Source organism: Octopus sinensis, linkage group LG25 (genome assembly GCF_006345805.1).
Source record: "Octopus sinensis linkage group LG25, ASM634580v1, whole genome shotgun sequence".
NCBI classification, from domain to species: domain Eukaryota; kingdom Metazoa; phylum Mollusca; class Cephalopoda; order Octopoda; family Octopodidae; genus Octopus; species Octopus sinensis.
The window spans coordinates 19535689-19562381 of record NC_043021.1 but is presented as its reverse complement, the minus strand read 5'-3'; the positions used below and the strand labels follow the sequence as shown (position 1 = coordinate 19562381).

At 40.2% G+C, this 26693-nt stretch overlaps 1 protein-coding gene across 1 annotated transcript in view; it reads right to left on the bottom strand.

Annotated features, from left to right (window-relative positions):
- Positions 1–26693, bottom strand: part of LOC115224528 (dynein heavy chain 2, axonemal-like) — a 211781-nt gene that overhangs the window by 74396 nt on the left and 110692 nt on the right. Inside the window, exons 42-52 of the mRNA XM_036513449.1 lie at positions 25660–25777; positions 24625–24761; positions 19159–19299; positions 18069–18227; positions 17142–17389; positions 15007–15205; positions 11083–11307; positions 9596–9700; positions 5708–5896; positions 3999–4084; positions 944–1074 (exon numbers count right to left, since the gene is read on the bottom strand). Of these exons, the coding sequence (XP_036369342.1) occupies positions 944–1074; positions 3999–4084; positions 5708–5896; positions 9596–9700; positions 11083–11307; positions 15007–15205; positions 17142–17389; positions 18069–18227; positions 19159–19299; positions 24625–24761; positions 25660–25777 (1738 nt within the window). The remainder of the gene's footprint in view (positions 1–943; positions 1075–3998; positions 4085–5707; positions 5897–9595; positions 9701–11082; positions 11308–15006; positions 15206–17141; positions 17390–18068; positions 18228–19158; positions 19300–24624; positions 24762–25659; positions 25778–26693) is intronic.

Here is a 26693-nt window from a genome sequence, read left to right as displayed (position 1 = left end):
ATTTAATAGCATTGCTAACATAGTAGTACATAGCATTGACATAAATTTAATAGCATTGCTAACACAGTAGTACATAGCATTGACATAAATTTAATAGCACTGCTAACACAGTAGTACATAGCACTGACATAAATTTAATAGCACTGCTAACACAGTAGTACATAGCATTGACATAAATTTAATAGCACTGCTAACACAGTAGTACATAGCATTGACATAAATTTAATAGCACTGCTAACACAGTAGTACATAGCATTGACATAAATTTAATAGCACTGCTAACACAGTAGTACATAGCATTGACATAAATTTAATAGCACTGCTAACACAGTAGTACATAGCATTGACATAAAAACATTTAATACACTTTGTAGTATATTATGGTTGCAAAATGAAATACAATGTCCCTACAAGTCATTAATATTGAGTGTGCCATGCAGTTCACAATAGTATGAACCCTGGGGATAGAGAGGTGGGGGTCAGCTTTATGCTAGGGAATAAGGTGCGTTGGAGGACAGAGTAGGTTCTTGCAGAGTAGTGGTTCTCAACCATAGTCTATATGGCTCCTGAGGGTCCAAATAAAATTTTTCGGGGTCCATGTAACAAAATAATAATTTGGTGATCCACAATAGTACTTTAAGGGTCCCTGAAAGAGTCCTACTTTAGATGCATTTATTGTAAGAAACAGTAAGGTTTTTCTTTCTGTAACATTTTACATGGTTCCACCTAAACAAACTAATGTATGAAAAACAATCGAATTCCTATGGGAGTACACCAGAATAAAATAGTAATTGAAGGGGCCCATAGATAAAAAAAATGGTTAAGAACCCCTGTTGTAGAGGATCTGCATGGTTACTCACATTTAGTAGAAGGGGGACAGGACACAAAAATGACCAACTTATATACAAATAAAGGTTAACTTGTAATGATTGAATCAGCTTACCGAAGATTGGGGGCTGTTTATTGGGGCAGATATTGTGAAAGGTTTGGTCAAATAGATTTCCAAGTTTTTCACTAATGATAGCAATAAATGACTCATAGTCTTTCGTGTTGATCAATCTGTCTGAGAAAACACTGTGGAAAGAAGCAAGATTAAAGATTTAAAATTAGTCAAGGAGAAAGAGTTAAAAGAAGAATATATTTATATATCAGGGTGTGCGACAGAGTTCTTAAACTCAGGCTAGTCTTATTTCTTTATTGCCCACAAGGGGCTAAACATAGAGGGGACAAACAAAGACAGACAAAGGGATTAAGTCGATTACATCGACCCCAGTGCATAACTGGTACTTATTTAATTGACCCCGAAAGGATGAAAGGCAAAGTCGACATTGGCAGAACTTGAACTCAGAACGCAACAGCAGATGAAATACCTATTTCTATTTCTTTACTACCCACAAGGGGCTAAACACAGAGAGGACAAACAAGGACAGACAAAGGGATTAAGGCGATTACATCAACACCAGTGCGTAACTGGTACTTAATTTATCGACCCCGAAAGGATGAAAGGCAAAGTCGACCTCGGTGGAATTTGAACTCAGAACATAACGGCAGACAAAATACCACTAAGCATTTCACCCGGCGCGCTAATGGTTCTGCCAGGCTAGTATTTCAGAATAGTATAGCTACAATTATCTCTGCCTACACCCGACAAACGGGCCTACCAAATGAACAGAAGGACCACTTTTATGATATCCTTCTGCAGGCTACCTCAAAATGATCTCATCTTTGTGGCTGGAGATTTTTTAATGGACATGACGGACGGCAACCTGGTATCTTCCATGGTGTATATGGGAGCCATGGAATTGGTTCCTGAAATGAAGAGAGAGCTAGGCTCCTGGAGTTCTTTGATGCAAATAACCTATTGATCTGCAAGATGGGATGATCTAAGATTGAAAGATTTTGGTGTGATAAACCAGGATTGACCTGCAGTTAATTAACAACAACAAAATTAGAAACAGCAGCAGCAGTGGAGGCACAAAGGCTCAGTGGTTAGGGCAGCGAACTCGCGGTCGTAAGATAAACCTATCAATCAGGTGACTCTGCTAGGTAGACCGATTTCATTCTCACCAGACAGCAGGATGCATGGTTGCTCTTAAATACAAAGACCCTCCCTGGTGAAGAATGTAGCTCCCAGCATAGACGAGTTTTTAGTGACTTTAGACTTGAGGCCAGAAGGATGCCAAGAATCAGAACAGTCTGGAAAAGAAGAATTCGGAAGCTTAAGAACCCTTCACATGGTCAAAGATTTAGGGATATCCTCACTGAGAAATTTGATGAGAGGGAGGAGGAGATACATATATATACATATGTATGTATATATATGTATATGTATGTATATATATGTATATATATGTATGTATGTATATATACATATATATATATATATATATACACATATATACACATATCTATATATATACACACACACACATACATGTACATATATATATATATATATATATATATATATATACACATATATATATACATACACATATATATACATACACATAGATATATATATATACATACATATACATACACACACATACATATATATATACACACACATATACATACATACACACACACACACACACACACACATATATTTCAAATTCACAGAAAACGAAAGACATGTGAGAGAATAACAAGCAAGAGTATTAGTTTGATACTCGGGAAGAATGGAAAAGTCTCTGGCCTTTGGAGGCCACGCTCTTCGACATAAAGGATTGGGAAGAAAAAAAAATGGAGAGAGAAAAAAATTGTGTTGGGATTAACAGTTCCACACGATGAAATACACACACACAAACACACACATATATATACCAGAAAAAGAAAACAAAGACCAGTGCTTCTGATGTGAAGAACGGAAAAAATGGGAAACTGGAATACATAGTTGTAAATATCACGTGATCACGTGACCGACCAGACCATCAGATGTTGTTACACATCGCTGGTCACAATGCGTTCGCATTGTTTTAGCCTTCGAATGACGCCATCTCGCTGGCTAAGCGAGCGGCCAACAGAAGAAAGAGAGAAAGAGTGGTGAAAGAGCACAGCAGGGATCACCACCCCCTGCCAAAGCCTCGTGAAGCTTTTAGGTGTTTTCGCTCAATAAACACACACAACGCCCGGTGTGGGAATCGAAACCGCGATCCTGCGACCGCGAGTCCGCTGCCCTAACCACTAGGCCATTGCACCTCCACAGTTCTAAATATAGTATGCCTTAACAAAAAAGAAAAGAAAAAAGATGGGATGATCTAAGATTGAAAGCTTTTGGTGTGCTAAACCAGGATTGACCTGCAGTTAAATAACAACAACAACAACAAAAGTAGGAAGAGCAGCAGCAGTGGAGGCGCAATGGCCCAGTGGTTAGGGCAGCGGACTCGCGGTCGCAGGATCGCGGTTTCGATTACCAGACCGGGCGTTGTGTGTGTTTATTGAGCGAAAACACCTAAAAGCTTCACGAGGCTTTGGCAGGGGGTGGTGATCCCTGCTGTACTCTTTCACCACTCTTTCTCTCTTTCTTCTGTTGGCCGCTCGCTTAGCCAGCGAGATGGCGTCATTCGAAGGCTAAAACAATGCGAACGCATTGTGACCAGCGATGTGTAACAACATCTGATGGTCTGGTCGGTCACGTGATCACGTGATATTTACAACTATGTATTCCAGTTTCCCATTTTTTCCGTTCTTCACATCAGAAACACTGGTCTTTATTTTCTTTTTCTGGTATATATGTGTGTGTATTTCATCGTGTGGAACTGTTAATCCCAACACAATTTTTTTTCTCTCTCCATTTTTTTTTCTTCCCAATCCTTTATGTCGAAGAGCGTGGCCTCCAAAGGTCAGAGACTTTTCCATTCTTCCCGAGTATCAAACTAATACACTTACTTGAGAAGAAGAAGAAGAAGAAGAAGAAGAAAACAGCAGCAGTAAAAAAGACAGACAGACAGAAAATGAAGAACGTCAGTTTTCTCCAGAACTTCATGACTTACCGAAAACATTCATGGATCCATAAGCGAGTAATTGCCACTTTAGTATCATGATAGTCTTTGTGTGCCCGCAGCATTCCTTGGAATACCTAGAATTGGTAAATAAAGGTTGGTTGAATTCTACAAAAGGGCAGCAGCCACACACACACAGAGACACACACACACAGAGACGCACACACACCTGGTTGTGTGGTAAAAATGCATGGTTCTGGGTTCAGTCCCACTGTGTGACACCTTGGGCAAGTGTCTTCTTTTTCAGCCCTTGGCTGACCAAAGCCTTGTGAGTGGATTTGGTAGGCAGAAGCTGAAAGAGACCCAGTGTGTGTGCATTATTCTCTTAAATACTTTCTTGTAAACTGTTTTTAACATTTTCTTATTATTATCAAAGAATGTATATATGTATTTTTATACATCTGTGACAACCAGGACTTAAAACAACAAAGCTTATACAAAGCTTGACATTGTTAATTTTGACAATCTTTTTCTAAAAAAGTGAAACTGGTCAAGTGAATAAGCATCTTTTAAATTCCATTTTCAAACCTTCTTTCATGTGTATGTGTATATATATATCATCATCATTTAGCGTCCGTTTTCCATGTTAGCATGGGTTGGACAGGTCGACTGGGGTCTGGGGAGCCCGAAGGCTGCACCAGGCCAGTCAGATCTGGCAGTGTTTCTACAGCTGGATGCCCTTCCTAACGCCAACCACTCCAAGAGTGTAGTGGGTGATTTTATGTGCCACCGACACAGGTGCCAGACGAGGCTGGCAGACGGCCACGCTCGGATGGTGTTTTTATGTGCCACCGACACAGGTGCCAGACGAGGCTGGCAGACGGCCACGCTCGGATGGTGTTTTTATGTGCCCCGACACAGGTGCCAGATGAGGCTGGCGGACGGCCACGATCGGATGGTGTTTGTTACGTCCCCAAAGCACGGAGGCCAGTCTATGCGGTACTGGCTACGGCCACGTTCGGATGATTTTCTTGTGTGCCACCGGCACTGGTACCACAAAGATACAAATTCCATTGATGTTCATCTATTTTGATTTGTTTTGATTTTCACTTGCCTCATATATATATATATATGTTTCTTTACTACCCACAAGGGGCTAAACATAGAGGGGGACAAACAAGGACAGACAAAGGGATTAAGTCGATTACATCGACCCCAGTGCGAAATTGGTACTTTATTTATAGACCCCGAAAGGATGAAAGGCAAAGTCGACCTTGGCAGAATTTGAACTTAGAACGTAACAACAGACGAAATACTGCTAAGCATTTCGCCTGGCGCACTAACGTTTCTGCCAGCTTGCAACCTTTGAATATATATATATATATATATATATACACATACATACATTCTTGATTGTCCTGAAACCTCTCTCTGTGTTTATTTCCCCACCTCTTTGCTTTTCTTTCTCTCTTTCCCCACTTTTTCTAAAAAAAAAATTTAAAAAACTCCAGCAAAACCAGTCAGGCTTCCACATAGTTTCCATAGATCAAATTCATTCATAAAGCATTTGTTGGCCCGGGGCAATAGTAGAAAGGCCCTTGTCCAAGTTGTTGCACAGTGGGATTGAACCCAAAACCACATGATCGCAAAGTACACTTCTTAACCACACAGCCATGTATGCACTTATGGTAGGCAAATAAGACCAAATTACTTGACCAGGTAAGTAAAACAATGAAGTTTAAATGTCCGAAGAATCTCACCCTGGAAATATCTCTCAAGTTGAACAGGTAATGAATCTTGGTTGGCGTCGGCAGGAATTTATTTACCACAGCTGTATAAATCTCGACTGTGGATCTTGTCACTACGTCTCCGATCGGCTTCACTTCCTCTTCAAAGTCTTGCAACTTTTGGTTAATCATTGAGCCAAATATGCGGATAACTTCAGAATCCTGTTTCCAGGTGGGGGAGAAGAAGAAGAAGAAGGGAAGATGTGAACATGTGAAACAACAAAAAGAAACAAGCAAAAAGATGAAAGTGAATAAATAGAAAAGGGAGTAAACCATTATTTTAGTGGAGTCATTGCTTACTATTTAAAAATACATGCTATAATACATACACATACAAATATATATATATCTTTATATATAAAACTTAAGTTGTGTGTGTGTGAGTGTCTGTCTACTCCGATTTAGATTCCTAACTACTCCCACATTTTGCGGTGCAGTTTAACCAAATTCGGGTATCTTATAGTCGTGATTCATATCGAGCCCGTCTGAGTATTAGCGCGCGTCTACGATGAGTCTACGATTTTAAAAATAATTTAACATCATTTTTTTATTCCATTTTAATGCATAATTTTTCGTGTGTCGATGGCGGCAGAGTTGGCGTCCACGCTCACAGCTGCACCTGTTTGCTTCTCCCCCTTCTTTCTTCCCTCGTGAAGCTGTGGGGAAGGGAGTGTAAAGAAATCAACGTCGTAATGCGTTGTGAAGGAGACCAGCGTTCTTTTAGAACAACGACTTCATGGCTTGAAGACACCAAAACAAAAATGGCTAAGAAAGCCCGAATTTATAAGGGAAGTAACTCTCTAAAAATGCTTATATAGTTATTTCCCTTACAAACCCGAGCAATGCCGGGCGATACTGCTAGTCTTTATATATAAAACTTAAGTTGTGTGTGTGAGTGTCTGTCCCCTTCGATTTAGATTCCTAACTACTCCCACATTTTGCGGTGCAGTTTAACCAAAAGCGGGTATCTTATAGTCGTGATTCATATCGAGCCCTTCTGGGTATTAGCGCACGTCTACGATGAGTCTACGATTTAAAAAAAAAATTTACCATCATTTTTTCGTTTTTTTTATGCATTTTTTACTCGGTTTTATATAAGGGAAATAACTCTCTAAAAATGCTTATATAGTTATTTCCCTTACAAACCCGAGCAACGCCAGGCGATACTGCTAGTATATATATATATATTAGAAGGTTTGGAGATGATGTACAGGTATTTTATATTAGAAGAAATGAGGTACTCAGAAATTTGGATGGTTTTATATTTACAGATATTTATTTGTATATTACATGTTTTTATACATCATATAACTTAGATCATATATTAGCGCTTTCGTCCATTCTGGTGGAGTTTTCAAATTGAACTAAGTTCTTGTGGAATAAATTTTGACCAGGGCAATAGTAGAAAGGCCCCTGTCCAAGTTGTTGCACGGTGGGATTGAACCCAAAACCACATGGTCGCAAAGTACACTTCTTAATCACACAGCCATGTATGCACTTATGGTGGGTAAATAAAACCAAATTACTTGACCAGGTAAATAAAACAATGAAGTTTAAATGTCTGAAGAATCTCACCCTGGTCAAAATGGTCATTCCATGGTCATTCATGACTGAAGTGGGTTTTACCCCTTTTTCATATATATATGAGTATACATATATATATATATATATGGCATTAGTGTATTCAACCTTAAAAACCATGTCAAAACAAACAGAGGATCTTGGTGTAGTCCTCTGGCTTACCAGCTTCTGTCAAGCCATCTAACCCATGCCAACATGGAAAACAGATGTTAAATGATGAGGATATGTATGTATATATATATATATATATATATATATGTATATATATATATATATATATATATACATATATATATATATATATATATATACATATATATATATATATACATATATATATATTATATATATATATATAAAATAATGATATGACAACAAAAGAATGAATGAGACCTCAATATTGTGTAAATTGAGGAATTTATCTATAAATGTAATAAGCGACAATTAGTTGGTTGTCATAATAAAACTCAGAGTTTTGGGTGCTGGGTTTTAAGTCTGCTTTGACATCTCATCAGTTATTAAGACAAATCTTTTTTTATATATTTGTCTTAATAACTGATGAGATGCCGGAGCAGACTTCAGCCCCACCATCCGAACTCTGAATTTTATTATATATATAAAATCATCATCATCGTTTAACGTCTGCTTTCTATGCTAGCATGTGTTGAACGATTTGACTGTGGTCTGGTGAACCAGATGGCTGCACCAGGCTCCAATCGGATCTGGCAGAGTTTCTACAGCTGGATGCCCTTCCTAACGCCAACCACTCCGAGAGTGTAGTGGGCGCTTTTTATGTGCCACCGGCATGAGGGCCAGTCAGGTGGTACTGGCAACAGCCACGCTCAAATGGTGCTTTTTATGTGCTACCTGCACAGGTGCCAGCCCAGCGGCACTGGCAGTGACCTTGCTCGAATGTTTTTTCGCGTGCCACCGACACGGAAGCCAGTTGGTTGCTCTGGCAACGATCACGCTCGGATGGTATTCTTAGCATTCCACTAGCACGGATGCTAGTCATCGAATTTGATTTCGATTTTGATTTCACTTGCCTCAACAGGTCTTCGCAAGGAGAGTTTAGTATATACAAAGACATACACGCATGCACACATTTATGTATACACAACACACAGACATGTGGTCAGAGAATTGCGCTCATGATAGTAAGATCATGGTTTCAATTCCTGAACTGGGCAGTGCATTGTATTCTTGGGCAAAGCACAAAACAGTTATTAAGACAAACCCTTTTTTATATATTTGTCTTGATAACTGATGAGATGCCGGAGCAAACTTCAGCCCCAGCATCCGAACTCTGAATTTTATTATATATATAAAATCATCATCATCGTTTAACGTCTGCTTTCTATGCTAGCATGTGTTGAATGATTTGACTGCGGTCTGGTGAACCAGATGGCTTTGCGATCACTTCGACACTCAACATATGGCACACCGTGCCCCTGTACAGGACAATGTTGATTTGATGGAAAGAGTGAGATAGCTCGTGTGTACTGCAAACATTTGGTTTTTATAAAGAAATCATCTGTGCAGGTTCTTCAGCAAAGAAATTGCGGAACTTTTGCCTGTCGTCCGTGACACAAGAGTCTGTAATACAGAGGCACAGGGGAAACCTATATGGCAATGTTAGTATGGCACGACTGAAGGTCATTCATTGACAAATGTATAGGCGCAGGAGTGGCTGTGTGGTAAGTAGCTTGCTAACCAACCACATGGTTCCGGGTTCAGTCCCACTGCGTGGCACCTTGGGCAAGTGTCTTCTGCTATAGCCCTGGGCCGACCAAAACCTTGTGAGTGGATTTGGTAGACGGAAACTGAAAGAAGCCTGTCGTATATATGTATATATACATATGTATGTGTGTGTGTTTGTCCCCCTAGCATTGCTTGACAACTGATGCTGGTGTGTTTACGTCCCCGTCACTTAGCGGTTCGGCAAAAGAGACTGATAGAATAAGTACTGGGCTTACAAAGAATAAGTCTTGGGGTCGATTTGCTCGACTAAAGGCGGTGCTCCAGCATGGCCGCAGTCAAATGACTGAAACAAGTAAAAAAAAAAAAAAAATTTACATTTTAATTATATTTGTGGAGGAATGAATAATTAAACTGCAGAAGAAACCTGATGATTCTAAATTAATCGCGACTGTCAAACTCATGTCAGTATGCAAAATGGACATTAAATGATGATGATTGTTAGGGCGGGCTATATTCCAGGGAAACAGAAAAGATGGAAGTTTATTAATTGGAAGAGTTAAGACAATTTTGGCAACTTACCGTTGGGAAGGTCATGTTAATGAGATTGAAGCGACTTTGAAGTCGTTTTGAAATGACCATTCTTCCACCTCCGGGAGGACCCATTGCTGCCACTAGTAACATGCCCTAAAAGAAAAAAAACCATAGATTGAAGTATTGAAGTGATAGCCTTTTGACCACAGGGTCATGAGTTCAAACCTTATTTGTTTTTTGAGCCATAATTTTGTGTACCCATTGAGAAATTAGGGTTAGCTCTGTTTGAGCCAGCGCATTATGTAACCCCTTGAGAAAGGCATCTATATAGCTCTACTTGAACCATAGTTTTGTGTAACCCATAGAGAAAGGTATCTGCATAGCTTTGCTTGGACTATAATGTTGTGTAACCCTTTGCTCCAAGAAAGGCAGTTATATAGCTCTGTTTGAGCCATAGTTGTGTGTACCTCTTTCCTGAGAAACGTATCAACACAGCTCTACTTGAGTTAGGCAAATAATAGTAATAATAATAATAATAATAATAGTAATAATAATAATAATAATAATAATGATAATAATAATAATAATAATAATAATAATAATAAATGCCCTGATGCAGTACCAGGCAGAGGCTCTCATGGCTTCTGATCTTAACTGATTGGAAGTATTATCATGTACATTGTTTTGTCTTGGTATAAAAGATGGGCTACAGCAAATATTCTGCTCAATACCACAGATTTGCTTGTCAGTTGTTTGACCTTAACCAGTTGAGCATGTCCCTTAGTGGCTGACAATATGTGCATCTGAAGAAAATTCTAACTGGGCTCCACCTGCAAGGTCATGTGCTGTTTATCTTGATATGAGATCACCATGTCGCGCACATATGGTTGTGATGCATGTGCCTTGTGTACCCTTATCAGACGGGTAGTCATGATGGGTATACTGGGCTTCGTATATTTCACCCCAGTGTCACTTTGATGGCATGAACTGCTCTCTCACTCAATAATAATAATAATAATAATAATAATACTAATAATAATAATAATAATATTACCTTAAGCACAAGGCTAGCAGTTTTTGAGGAAAGAAGGGGCAAATCAATATCATGAACTCCAGTATTTGATTGGTATTTTATTTTATTGACCCCAGAAAGATGAAGGGTAAGCATAGTGAGATAAAAGAAATACCACAAGGTACTCTAATGATTCTGTATTAATTTCCAATAGAGGCGCAAAAACCAGAAATTTTGTTAGGGTGGGGTGAGGGGGGAACAGTTGATGCCATCGTTAATTGATAAGTACTTTCTTTATTGACCCCCCCACCTGGAAGGATGAACAGTAAAACTGACCTCTTCATGATTTGAATTCAGAATGCATGGGTAACTCCCTAAACACTACAAGGTGTTCTACCCATTGTAAAAAATAAAAAAAAAAACATCCACGTCCTCGACCCCCACCTCTAGAAATACTAAATATATAACAAGAGAGGAAGAGAGGAGGAGGAGGAGGAGGAGGAGGAGGGAAATAGTTTATTACCTTGATGTGTTTGGGCGTTTGCTTAATACGGTCATACCAGAAAGCATAGTCCAGCCAGAGTCGAATGAGTTCCAGAGGTGGTTGAGAGCCATACAAGTCTTTTGCTGGCATGTTGAAGTCGTCAAGGAAGGTGATGAGTTTTTTGCCACCCACAGGTACGTACACACCTTTCGTACGTTTCTCAACTCGACTCTCGATGATGTCTTGGATGTTATTGGACGATGTCTGAAAGGAAACCGAAAAAACAATACTTACAATGGTTATCCTGTTTGTTCTTGTTGTCTGATTATATTCTAATGCATTGGTTTTCAACCAGGGTTCCGCGAAACCTTAGGGTTCTGGTTCTGCCAGTACAGTCCAAAGGGTTCCGCAAGAAGTTACAAAACTGCTAAAATCGGCGGTAATTTTTAATTCTCCTGTGCAGATATGTGTGCATAAGACTATTAAATTATTGCACAGGGGTTCCTCGAGCCAGTGGAACGTTTCCTTGGGGTTCCGCTCCAGCAAAAGGTTTGAAAAGCACTGTTCTAATGTATAGTTCGAATTTACAGAAAACACACGACAAAGACAGGTGAGGGAACGATAAGTTTGATGCTCGGGAAGAATGGAGAAGTATTTGATGTTTTGAGCCTATGCTCTTCAGCAGAAGACAAGGGTTAAAATAAAGATGGAGAGAGAATGAAAAAATGAAGAGAGAAAAAGAAACGTGTAGGGATTAACATCTAAAAGGAAACCACCTAGAAATTGCAGTCCATGCATATCACAGGTTGACGAGGGAGGGATGACCTCCCTTTGCAAATACCATAAGGGCACAGAAAGTGTGCCTAAAGCCAGCTGAAGACGATGTTCTCTTGGGGCTACAAGCTACAGTAACACCCACTCTTAGTGGTTAGCCATGTTGAGATGGCAAGTATACCTCACATTGTCGTGCAGTTACTGTTTATACCTCGTTCAGAGATTTATTATTGCTTGCAGACAGTTTTTCGAGATCAGTGACGAAAAGTTACTGGAAAAACGATATAAGTATTTGCATTGGGACTCCTTTCATCGAAAACCGGTGATTGTCGTACGCTGACGACAGGTCAATACTTAGAAACTGCAGTCCGTGCATGTCACTTAGGTTGACGAGGGAGGGATGACCTCCCTTTGCAAATACCATAAGGACACAGAAAGTGTGCCTAAAGCCAGCTGGAGACGATGATCTCCTGGGGCTACAAGCTACAGTAACACCCACCCTTAGTGGTTAGCCATATTGAGATGGCAAATATACCTCACAATATTTACAATGGTTATCCTGTTATTGCTGTCTGATTATATTTTAACATTAGAAGGACTGGACTTTTCACCAACCTTTAAGGACCAGACGTTTTCCAGTTTGAAAGGGAAAACAAGAAAAGGAGAGGTAGAAGACCTTTATTAAATGTATTAATCCATTGAATTTTATGACTTCAGATTTTGAATTGTGTGCAATTAAGATTGTGGTAAGTAGCTTGTTTACCAACCACATGGTTCTAGGTTCAGTCCCACTGCGTGGCACCTTGGGCAAGTGTCTTCTACTATAGCCTCAGGCCGACCAAAGCCTTGTGAGTGGATTTGGTAGACGGAAACTGAAAGAAGCCCGTCGTATATATATATATATATATATATATATATATATATATGTATGTGTGTGTGTATATGTTTGTGTGTCAGTGTTTGTCCCTCCAACATCACTTGACAACCTATGCTGGTGTGTTTACGTCCCCGTAACTTAGCGGTTCAGCAGAAAGAGACCGATAGAATAAGTACTAGGCTTACAAAAAACAAGTCCTGTGGTCAGTTTGCTTGACTAAAGGCGGTGCTCCAGCATGGCCACAGTCAAATGACTGAAACAAGTAAAAGAGTAGAAGAACTGGCGCACTCTGTTCTTAAAGTATAGTTCAAATTTACAGAATACAAAAGACAAAGACAGGTGATGGAACAACAAGTTTGATGCTTGAGAAGAATGGAAAAGTATTTGATGTTTTAAGCCTATGCTCTTCAACAGAAGATGAGAGTAAAAAAGATGGAGAGAGAATGAAAAAAAAAATAAAGAGAGAAAAATAAATGAAACCAAATAAACAATATTTGCAATGGTTATCCTGTTTGTTCTTGTCTGATTATATTTCAACCCTTTCGATACCAACCCAGCCAAAACCGGCTCTGACTCTGTAGTACAAATGTCTTGTTTTCATAAGTTTTGAATTAAAATCTTCCACCAAACCTCAGTCACAATTTATGTTCCTAACACTAGCTTAATGATAACTAAGTTATCTTACTAAATTCTTTGTTATATTTAAAATAATTGAATGAAACACAGAGCATCTCAACAGAAATATGGTAACAAAAGGGTTAAAATATATAATAGAGAAACAATTCTTAACCCTTTTAGTACCAACCCAGATGAAACCGGCTCTGGCTCTGAGTACAAATGTCTTGTTTTCGTAAGTTTTGAATTAAAATCTTCCACCAAACCTTAGTCACAATTTATGTTCCTAACACTAGCTTAATGATAACTAAGTTATCTTACTAAATTCTTTACTATATTTAAAAGTAATTGCAAGAAACACAGAGCATATCAAAATAAATACAGTAACGAAAGGGTTAATGTATAGTTTGAATTTACAGAAACAAAAGACAAAGACAGGTGAAGGAACAACAATCACTTGGGAAGAATGGAAAAGTCTTTGATGCTTTGAGTCGATGCTCTTTGTCAGAAAGGGATGAGAGGAAAGAACAATGGAGAGAGATGAGGAAAAATGGAGAAAGAAAACAAACGTGCAGGGATTAACGGATTAAACAAATGTTAGGCATTAACTAAACAACAATTTTAGAAAGAAACGAGATCAACAGGCGCACGGGCAGGACTTGAACCATATACCTAAGGATTACCGGCCAACCGCATCACTGACTCTATTAATGTGTCTGTTGTTTGCTGGGAAACATGGCATTAAACTATAGAAACACCACTGCCATCATGGTTTCACTTTTTCCACGCTTGGATGGATCTGACAGGATTTGTTGAGACAAATTTTCTGTGGCTGGATGCTCTTCCAGTTGCCAACCTACATGTGCGTCCAAGTAAGAAAATATTTCCCCCCATGACCAGATATGATTCCATGGAAACAAACATCAGTTGTATACTCTCTTTTACTTGTTTCAGTCATTTGACTGTGGCCATGCTGGAGCACCACCTTTAGTCGAGCAACTCGACCCCGGGACTTATTCTTTTGTAAGCCCAGTACTTATTCTATCGGTCTCTTTTGCCGAACCGCTAAGTAACAGGGATATAAACACACCAGCATCGGTTGTCAAGCAATGCTAGGGGGACAAACACAGACACACAAACACACACACGCATATATATACATATATACGACGGGCGTCTTTCAGTTTCCGTCTACCAAATCCACTCACAAGGCTTTGGTCGGCCCGAGGCTATAGTAGAAGACAGTTGCCCAAGGTGCCACGTAGTGGGACTGAACCCGGAACCATGTGGTTGGTAAACAAGCTACTTACCACACAGCCACTCCTGCGCCTATGGGGATGATGTTTGTTTAAAACTATCAAGTGATGTCAAGACAAACAGACACACACACATACACACACTCAGTGAGATTCTTTCAGTTTCTGTCGACCAAATCTGCACACAAGGCTTTGATTGCCTTGGCGCTATAGTAGAAGACACTCGAAGGTGCCACGCAGTGAGATTGAACCCAAGATTGAGCTCTCACTCTTTCGCCTGCCCATCCTTTGGTCAACTACATAGGTATCATAGGTCTGCTGTATTAAGGTTGAACTAGGGTCAAACAACAACTACCATCACCACCACCACCACCATCACCATCTTAGGCAGTCCCTCTTGCCTAAAGTTTTGTCAAAGACTGCAGAACAATGGAAACTTACCTGAGCAGACATATAGACAGTGAGGATGTTATAAACCTTTGTGTCCAGGAGACTTAGGGTGTTGCCTGCCACCGAAGTCTTACCGGTGCCGACTGGTCCCACCAACAACACTGGTATCATGGAGTAAATCAGATTCGATACCAGATATTGGTAGCGGACGGTATCAACGGTTGGCACCACCAGCTTGTAAAATGGCACACTGAAAGAAGACGATTTTAGTAGGGATCAATAAAACTGTTTTTACAACGATTAAGATGATATTAAACGTAAAAAAAACATTAAGAAGACTAATAAAAAATTACATGGCTGAGACAGACAAACAAACAGATAAATAGAAAGCAAATTCATCGCCATAATCATTGTAATGTCCACTTTCCATGCTTGCATGGGTTGGACAGAATGGATCATTATTATTATTATTATTATTATTGAGTGAGAGAGCAGTTCATGCCATCAAAGTGACATTGGGGTAAAATATACGAAGCCCAATATACCCATCATGACTACCCGTCTGATAAGGGTACACCAGGCACATGCATCACAACCATATGTGCGCGACATGGTGATCTCATATCAAGATAAACAGCACATGACCTTGCAGGTGGGGCCCAGTTAGAATTTTCTTCAGGTTGAGTAGCCCATCCTGCTCAAAAGGTCCCTGAATAAGGGTTGTTTAATGATGTTGAAAGAACCACCCATGTTTCCAGAGGTGAACTATTCAAACCCCAAAGAATCCCTCTCAACACACGGCTATGATGCTCCCCCACTACTTCTGCTCGTGATTAGAGATGCACATATCGTCAGCCACTAAGGGACATGCTCAACTGGTTAAGGTCAAACAACTGACAAGCAAATCTGTGGTATTGAGCAGAATATTTGCTGTAGCCCATCTTTTATACCAAGACAAAACAATGTACATGATAACACTTCCAGTCAGTTAAGATCAGAAGCCATGAGAGCCACTGCCTGGTACTGCATCAGGGCATTTATTATTATTATTATTATTATTATTATTTTCTGATTGATTTGTATTTTATTTCATCTTCTGACTGGACCTCAACCAGATACCCAAGGCATATATATGTAACATATGGTATAATTTTAAATTAAGATTATTCATCATCCCTCAAAGTGAAATTCGATGACGGGCACCCGTGCTAGCGGAGTGCAAAGAGCACCATACAAGCGTGATCGTTGACAGAGCGGCTAACCGGCTTCCGTGCCAGTGGCACATAAAAGGCACCATTCGAGTGTGATCATTACCAGCGTCACCTTACTGGCACATGTGCCCATGCTAGTAGGGTGCTAAGAGCACCATCCAAGTGTGATCATTGCCAGAGCGGCTAACTGGCTTCCGTGCTGGTGGCATGTAAAGGGCACCATTCGAGCATGATCATCACCAGCATCGCCTTACTGGCACCTGTGCCGTTGGCATGTGAAAAAAATTCGAGCGAGGTCGTTGCCAGTACTGCCTGACTGGCCCCTGTGCTGGTGGCACGTAAAAAGCACCCACTACACTCTCGGAGTGGTTGGCATTATGAAGGGCATCCGGCTGTAGAAACTCTGCCAAATCAAGATTGGAGCCTGGTGCAGCCATCTGGTTCGCCAGACCTCAGTCAAAATCGTCCAACCCATGCTAGCATGGAAAGCGGACATTAAACGATGACGATGATGATATGTATGTATATGTATATATATGTATATGTATGTGTGTGTGTGCATGAGTGTGTGTCGATGTGTAAACATAAGGACACAGGAAATGTTGTCAAGGGCGACAGGAAGCAGTGCTTCCTAGGGCTAAATAGCAGTAGTATTCTTCCCTTTCATGGGACTGTCACATTAAGTTGACAACATACTACCACTTCATCGTGATACTGCTGTATAAATCTCTCTGGGAGATTTAGAAATGTATTATTTCCAATGTTGGTTTGTTTATGCCTCTGTAACTCAGCAGTTTGGCAAAAAGAGAACAATAGAATAAGTAACAAGCCTTAAAAAACAGAAGTAATGATGCTGATTTATGTTACAAACACCTCTTCAAGGCAGTGCCCCAGCATGGCTGCAGTCCAATGACTGAAACAAGTAAAAGATAAAAAGATAAAAAGGACAAAAACAGATATAAACAAACAACTAACGATGGGTTATAGCGCCATCCTTTCTTCAGTTTCTCTTCCCAGTGGACCCAACTCTTATTTTTGGAATCCACAAAATATTCATAAATGCTGTCTTTGGTAGGGAAGGTTCCTTCCATCTCTCTGATGTAAGTATCAATTTTTTTACGTCCATCTTCATCTACAGAACAACAGATTGACCATATCATGCAAAACTGGAACCAGAGCTCTACGATCTTTGAAAAATTGTCCGGATCGTTTCCAAAGTCAACCTAGAATAAAAATGAATGGTATGTTATTTTGTAAAAAAGATGGTTGGTTTTTGAGGAGAGAGAAGTAAGAGATTTCAGAAAGCAATGTTTATCAAAGTAATTCTTTCCATTAAAGGCACAAGGCTATGGGATGGAAGCACTCTGTCGTTACGACGACGAAGGTTCCGGTTGATCCGATCAACGGAACAGCCTACTCGTGAAATTAACGTGTAAGTGGCTGAGCACTCCACAGACACGTGTACCCTTAACGTAGTTCTCGGGGATATTCAGCGTGACACAGAGAGTGACAAGGCCGGCCCTTTGAAATACAGGTACAACAGAAACAGGAAGTAAGAGAGAGAAAGTTGTGGTGAAAGGGTACAGCAGGGATCACCACCATCCCTGCCGGAGCCTCATGGAGCTTTTAGGTGTTTCCGCTCAATAAACACTCACAACGCCCGGTCTGGGAATCGAAACCACGATCCTATGACCGCGAGTCCGCTGTCCTAATCACTGGGCCATTGCGCCTCCACAAGGCTATAGTAGAAGACACTTGACCAAGGTACCATGCAGTGGGGACTGCACCCAGAGCCATGTTGTTGGTAAGCAAATTTACTACCGCACAGCCATACCTGAAGGTAAATATTTAAGATGACACCAGATGCAGTGAAATGAAAGAAAAACGTGCAGCTGAACCTACCCCGTTCTCTGTTGTGGCAAAACAATCAAACAATTTGCATAGGGAAACTACTCCATTCAGTTCAGCGGTTGGGACGAGTTCTTTGCAATTATCTTTCTTAAACGTTAACATTTTGACCAAATATTTGCCAATCAGGCGTCTTATTTCTTCAACCAATTCCTGAAAATTGTAGGAAAGAAAAAAAAAGGAATGGTAAGAATGCAAATATATGTGTTACTAGCAGTATCGCCCGGCGTTGCTCGGGTTTGTAAGGGAAATAACTATATAAGCATTTTTAGAGATGTAAAGTATAATAGCCATCTCAATATGGCTAACCACAAAGGGGGGGGGATGTTACTGTAGCTTTTTACGTTCTGAGATTTAATAATAAATTTTTAGAGAGTTACTTCCCTTATATATGCCAAAAATGCATTAAAAATGGGAAAAATTGATGGTAAATTTTTTTTTAAATCGTAGACTCATCGTAGACGCGCGCTAATACCCAGAAGGGCTCGATATGAATCACGACTATAAGATACTCGGTTTTGGTTAAACTGCACTGCAAAATGTGGGAGTAGTTAGGAATCTAAATCGGAGGAGACAGACAGCACACAACCTCACTTTTATATATAAAGATGATGATTTTGAAAAATAAAACTCTACTACAGGTAAACTAACTACAGTATAACTGACTGGTTACAGTTAATTAGTACTATGAGTAAAAGCACATAGTCAAGTGGTTAGGGTGTTTCATTCAATCGTCAGATCATGTGTGTGTGTGTGTGTGTGTGTGTATAAGAGAGTGTCCCCTTGCCTTGACACTATGTGATAGCTGTAAGCATGTATCACAATCATGCAAGGCTTGGTACTTATTCTATTGTTCTCTTTTTGCCAAACTGCTAAGTTACAGAGACATAAACAAACCAACACTGGAAATAATACATTTCTAAATCTCCCAGAGAGATTTATACAGCAGTCACACGATGAGGTGGTGGTATGTTGTCAACTTAATGTGACAGTCCCATGAAAGGGAAGAATACTACTGCTATTTAGTTGTCTATTAACACTGCTCTATGGCGAAGAATGAAAATAAGAATAAAAATATATCTACTTTATTTTTTTTGCCGTTTATCCAACACTCGACGTATGGTTCCCATCCTAGGTCTTCGTAGTCAGTATAGACCATTCCACAGCGTGACACAGTTGCTGGGGAGGCCATGGCAAGATCTTCAACTTCAAACAGCAGAGAAACCTGAAACAAATGGAAAACTGAATGAAGCAGGAAAAATAAAAGGAAAAAAATAAACCCCCAAAAAACCTCAGAAGTTTGAAACTCTTGGAAAAGGGATCCTTATCCAGCCTTGCCTATTCTTCAGAAGAGGAATGCTAGTGCCACATAGATTACTAAATTTTGCAATTTACAGGATTATTATGGCTTATACCCACATATACCTTTAACTCTTTAGTGTTCAGATTATTCAATCAAACATAATGCTTATTGATTCCCATTGATTTGAATAAATCATGCATTATCTCATATCTTCAAGAGCTTGATGGTGTAATTACTTAATGTAGAATAACATTGTAGGGTAGGTGTGAGGGCCTGGATCTGATCAGTTTGAACATAAAACAGATTAACTATTTTGGCCGGATATGGCCGGTTTAAATACTAAAGGGTTAATCCTCTAGCATTTAAAGTGGCCATATCCGGCCAAAATATTCTACCCGTTTTATTATCAAACTGGCCAGATCTGGCCTCTCACACCAACCCTACAATATCTTCCTGAAAATTAATAGTTGCCTCATTAAAATCTCAAAGCTACAAGATAATGCATAATTAATTCAAAACAATGGGAATAAATGAGCATTACTTTTGATAGAATAGTGCGAATATCAAAGGCTCAGTGGTTACAGCGTCGAGCTTATGATCGTGAGGTTGTGAGGTTGAATCCTGAACTGGGCTGCGTGTTGTGTTCTTGAGCAAGACACTTTATTTCACGTTGCTCCAGTTCACTCAGCTGTAGAAATGAGTTGTGACATCACAGGTGCCAAGCTGTATCGGCCTTTGCCTTTCCCTTGGATAACACTGGTGGCATGGAGAGGGGAGGCCGGTATGCATGGGTGACTGCTGGTCTTCCATAAACAACCTTGCCCGGACTTGTGCCTGGGAGGGTAACTTTCTAGGTGCAATCCCATGGTCTGTGTCGTGACCGAAGGGGGTCTCAGAAAGAGCAAATAAAACATTATAACTGCTACAAAATGCAATCATCATCATTGTTTGACCGTGGTCGAGACAATGGAATTTATCCTGCTACGCCAGACTTCACGGTCCATCATGGCATTACGGAGGTCCTGTTGCTGGATGTCTGTATGCCTGGAGATTACATCAGGGTAGGAGAGTGTGTGCCCTCTGGTATTGCGAGTAGATGGCTTCCAGAGGAGAAGAGTAGAAATTACCTTGTTTTCAGCTCTACAACAATGTCCAGCAAACAGGACACTTCTACCTTTCACAAGAGATGACACAGGTGGTAGTTTCCCATATATTTGCATTTTGGTTGGATGGCGCTTCCACTAGAGATCTTGAGCAAAGAAGCTTCTCTATAAAGAAATAACTATGGGGACATCAAACTGAAGGATTTCTGGATTTTCTGACATGTAAATTGATGTAGTATATAGCGTAAACATATGATGCGAATATTCAAATCTTCCCAAATCTTGCTGCATTTCACATGGAAATTTTGGTCCTCCGAAGTCATTTTTGTGTCCAAGTTAACCTACCATCTTTGGCAGCAAACTGTTGTATGAAAAATTTGACTTGCATGCTGGAAAATAGGGTCTTTTCATTGGTTAACTTGCTGGGTTTGTTGTTTGTAAGTTATGAAAATGGCAAAGTTTCAGAACAACTGATTAGGAAGAGATTCAACAGAGATGAGATACAATTTGGGTCCATATAAATATGGAGTACCCTTGTTGCCCTCTTCTGAGTGGGAAGTTCTTAGCAACTATTCTTTTTTTTCTTTCTTTTACTTTTACTTGTTTCAGTCATTTGACTGCGGCCATGCTGGAGCACCGCCTTTAGTCGAGCAAATCGACCGCGGGACTTATTCTTTGCAAGCCCAGTACTTATTCTATCGGTCTCTTTTTGCCAAACCGCTAAGTGACGGGGACGTAAACACACCAGCATCGGTTGTCAAGCAATGCTAGGGGGACAAACACAGACACACATACATATACATATATACGACAGGCTTCTTTCAGTTTCCGTCTACCAAATCCACTCACAAGGCATTGGTCGGCCCGGGGCTATAGCAGAAGACACTTGCCCGCCCAAGGTGCCACACAGTGGGACTGAACCCGGAACCATGTGGTTGGTTAGCAAGCTACTTACCACACAGCCACTCCTGTGCCTATATTTAGCATTTTTTGATGTGGAAAAGGCCTTGAACAGGGTCCCATGGTCTGTTGTGTGATTTTCATGAAGACTAGGTGTAGATAAATGGCTTTTTGAGAACTAAACAAGCTTTGTAGCGAGACGGATATGTTGTCAAAAAAGTGGAAATTGGTAATGAGTTTAGCCAGGAATTAAGCGTGTAGGGAACAATTCTCAGCCTCCACCTTTCTTTAATAATTTGCCTGGCTACAACAGAGGAATTTAGGTCGTGCGGATGAACTAAATTCTCATTTGCTGAGGATTTAGGGAAGAAATTCTAAATGTGGCCAAATCCTAAAGACAAGGAACTTCAAAATGAACTTTGGAAAAAAAACCAAAAAACATGAAGAAGATTATGTGTCACAGCAACAAGGGGGGGCAAAGGGGTGGGTGTATTACTGGAAAAGACTCCTCTAACCCATGCAAGCATATGAAAATGGATGTAAAACTAATTGATCGATTGGTTATTATTTAATTGATGACATGGTGTTACTTGATTAAATAAGTACCTGTTACGCACTGGGTCAATGTAATCGACTTCATCCCTTTGTCTGTCCTTGTTTGTCCCCTCTATGTTTAGCCCCTTGTGGGCAATAAAGAAATAAGAAGGGGAGAGGTTGGCAAAAAAGCCAAGCTAGTTGCCTTGAATTTGGTTTTTGTGCTTATCCTCACCTGTGGTCATGAATGTTGGGTAAGGACTGAATGCGTACAGTCAAGAATAGGGTAAAGGTTTAAGAGGGTTAAGACCCCCTTCGGTCATGTATGACCATGGGATTGCACCTAGAAAGTTACCCTCCAAGGCACAAGTCTGTGCAAGGTTGTTGATAAGAGACCAGCAGCCACCCATGCATAAAAATCTCTCCTCTCCACACCACTGATGTTGTCCAGGGGAGAGGTAAAGGCTGATACAGCTTGCCACCAGTCATGTTGTAAGTCATTTCTACAGCTGGGTGAAGTGGAGCAATGTGAAATAAATTGTCTTGCTCAAGAACACAACACACAGCCCGGTTCGGGAATCGAACTCACTACCACCTGATTGTGAGCCAGATGTTCTAACCTATTTCTTTATTACCCACAAGGGGCTAAACAAGGACAGACATAGGTATTAAGTTGATTACATCGACCCCAGTGCGTAACTGGTATTTAATTTATCGACCCCGAAAGGATGAAAGGCAAAGTCGACCTCGGCGGAATTTGAACTCAGAACGTAACGCAGACGAAATACCGCTAAGCATTTCGCCCGGCGTGCTAACCCTTCTGCCAACTCGCTGCCTTGTTCTAACCACTGAGCCATGCATCTTCATGATCATAAATATTATCAACCAAAATGGGGTTCCTTTGTCGGCTCCCTAGAATAACTTAACTCAACAGCATGCTTGGCTCAGAGATCAGGGAGTCTCTCCAGGTTGTCAAGCCATTACTTCTCTGCATTGAGGGGTCACAGCTCGGGTACTACAGACAAATGATTAGAATTCACAGCTTGAAAACTCTGTCTTGTCATTCTTTCGGATCTTTTCGGTTTGAACGGCAGTTTTTTCTAGCAGTGTCATATGAAATTGTCACCCATAATTATGACCCTAGTATCGATCTATTGCATTTCAATCTGTTTTAGGGTTAGGGTTAGGGTTAGTTAGGGGTGGGGGGAAGGGTATATTTTTTTCGTCAGAAATGTAAACAAACCCAATCTGTTTCTTAAACGAGGGACATATTCATACAGCACAGAATGCCTTTTAACTCAATAGACGTCAGTGATTGGTTGAAATTGCAGAAATTGAAGAAAAACAACAAATATCTTACAAACTATAGAATTTTCTCAATAAAGCCAAGAGAAAAAGATGTTTTATAAACACATTCTACCAGTATACGAAATTTAAAATTTTTTTAGTCACCTAGAAATTATGTTAAAAACTACCGTTCAAACCGAAAGGATCCGATTCTTTCTTGCAACAATCTGGCAAGAGACCGAGAAGTAGATTATTGAATAACATTCATAGCCTCAGTTAGTCACACCTGGGAATCCAACCGCAAAAACTAATGACAGTTGCTTCTGATAGGAGTCTATAAAGGAAGTGCCTGAGGACTCTACCCTATGACTGACAGGAGAGACCTAGGGCCAGACTAAGAACAGGATGATTGGATAATATCCATAGTCTCAGTTGATCACAATTGGGAATTCAGTCTGAAGGTGCAGGAGTGGCTGTGTGGTAAGTAGCTTGCTTACGAACCACATGGTTCCAGGTTCAGTCCCACTGCGTGGCACCTTGGGCAAGTGTCTTCTACTAAAGCCCCGGGCCGACCAAAGCCTTGTGAGTGGATTTGGTAGACGAAAACTGAAAGAAGCCTGTCGTATATATGTATATATATATATATGCATGTGTGTGTGTTTGTCCCCCTAGCATTGCTTGACAACTGATGCTGGTGTGTTTATGGGTCCGTCACTTAGCGGTTCGGCAAAAGAGACCGATAGAATAAGTACTGGGCTTACAAAAGAATAAGTCCTGGGGTCGAGTTGCTCGATTAAAGGTGGTGCTCCAGCATGGCCGCAGTCAAATGACTGAAACAAGTAAAAGAGTAAAAGAGAGTAAAGAGTAAGGTGTAATGATGACTGCTTCAAATAGGATCCTGTTGAGAAGGTGCCCGAGGACTCTACCCTATGACTGGCAGGAGAGACCTAGGGTTAAACCAAGAACGAGATTATTGAATAATATCCATAGCTTCAGTTGGTCATGCTTGAGAATCCAGCAGAAATGTCTAATAATGGTTGTTTTTGTTAGGACCCTATAGAGGAAGTGCTCGAGGACTCAACCATAATGACCCTCTTAAGGAATAGTGGTCAGAGAAGATGGATGGATGATTGTTAGAGAGAGAAAGAGAGAGTGATAGAAATGTAGATCTTACCTATTTCTTTATTACTCACAAGGGGCTAAACACAGAGGGGACAAACAAGGACAGACATAGGTATTAAGTTGATTACATCGACCCCAGTGCGTAACTGGTACTTAATTTATCGACCCCGAAAGGATGAAAGGCAAAGTCGACCTCGGCGGAATTTGAACTCACAACGTAACGGCAGACGAAATACCGCTAAGCATTTCGCCCGGCGTGCTAACGTTTCTGCCAGCTCGCCGCCTTACTCCATCAGCTTACCTGTTCTGGCATGCCAATCCTCTCACCATTAATTAAGGTCAACACCTTGTTGTCATCCATGACAGAGTTCATACTCTCAATCCATAAAGTATCCACAGGACCGTCAAATATGATCCATTTTTCGTCTTTCTTCTCATCTGCCAAGAGAAAAGATTCTCACTTCAGACAGTTTTAACAGCATTTTAAGATTGAGGGATTAATTAATTAGTTCATTATCATCCAGCTAACGATTTGTTAAAACATTCCCGATTTAGTTGTTACTTTCTGTCTAACTCATACTTATGTGTATGTATACGAACATGTAGGTAATACATGATGTGTATACATGACATAATAATAATGTTCGTCCTTCGGTTCGAAGATGACCAACTGACATCATCTGATGGAACTGACGCCATGAGACCGGAGGTGGCTGGTGAGGCCAATCCGGGCAAGGAAGCCTACATGACATACAAACATACATACCATGCATACATACCATACATACATACATATCATACATACACACCATGCATACATACATATCATACATACACACCATGCATACATGACATACATATATATCATACATACATACATATCTATCATACACACATACATATACATACATATCATACATACACACCATGCATACATGACATACATATATACCATACATACATATACATACATATCATACACGCACACCATGCATACATGTACATATGCATATCTCATCCTGGTCATTTAGCATTCATTTTCTACGATAGCAGTGGTTCGATGGTTCAACAAGGAACTGGCCTCATCAATGACCTGTCCTCTCTCCTCCAAGTCTGCCCTCAAACAAATGGTTCATTATCCAAGAGATTAAGCAATCAATCAGTTAGTTAGAATTGTTAAATAAATAACCAATTGACAAATAACAAAGAAGTGAAATAGAAACAACGCATGTGTTTGTTATTGGCATAACGACCCTCCCAAAAACCTGTTCCAACACATGGGACTAAATCAAGAACCTTGAAAACCAAATACAAAAGGCAAAAATATATGTATAACCTGAACATGTCTGCCTCATGATTGAAGAGAGCACGCCATCAGACCATTCATTGGAACTCAAGTCAAACTCTCCATAGAGTTCCCCAAGAGACAGGGCTTTTGGGTTCAGTGGATACTCCTGTGGAAGATAACCAAAAGAAAACAAAAATTTAAGTACATCGCCTCTGCCTTCTCCTAACTTCAAATAATTACCTCCCTTCGCTTCTTGCCTCTTCATCTGCATCAGGGTTTCTCAAACTATCTGATGTGGCATACCTGCGGGTTTTTTTTTACCAATGTACCAGGGACCGGTAATATTTCTTAGTAATATTAATTTATACTGGAAACAATATATGTAATGGATATAATAAAAGTTGACAATTTTTTTATCTTATATTTATTTTACTCTTTTACTTGTTTCAGTCATTTGACTGTGGCCATGCTGGAGCACCGCCTTTAGTTGAGTAAGTCGACCCCAGGACTTATTCTTTGTAAGCCTAGTACTTATTCTATCAGTCTATTTTGCCAAACCGCTAAGTTACGGGTACATAAACACACCAGCATCGGTTGTCAGGTGATGTTGGGGGGACAAACACAGACACACAAACATACACACATATATATGTATACATATATACGATGGGCTTCTTAAGTTTCCAACTACCAAATCCACTCACAAGGCTTTGGTCGGCCCGAAGCTAGGGTGGAAGCCACTTGCCCAAGGTACCACGCAGTAGGAATGAACCCGGAACCATGTGGATGGTAAGCAAGCTACTTATCACACAGCCACTCCTGTTAACAAATAATACAATATTACATAAGCATTTTATAAGGTTTCTTTCTTTTCTGGAAACTCGCCATGTACTGGCAGCTGATGGCTCATGGACCGGCACCAGTCCACAGACCACCACTTTGAGTAGCACTGATCTACATCACTGCCACTGCAACCACTCTCATTAAAACCGATTAGTGCCCAAACTTTTTTCTTTAATTTATTACCAAAAACCTCTTTTTATACAACTTCTGATTCTAAATATATAAAATTATTTTTACAA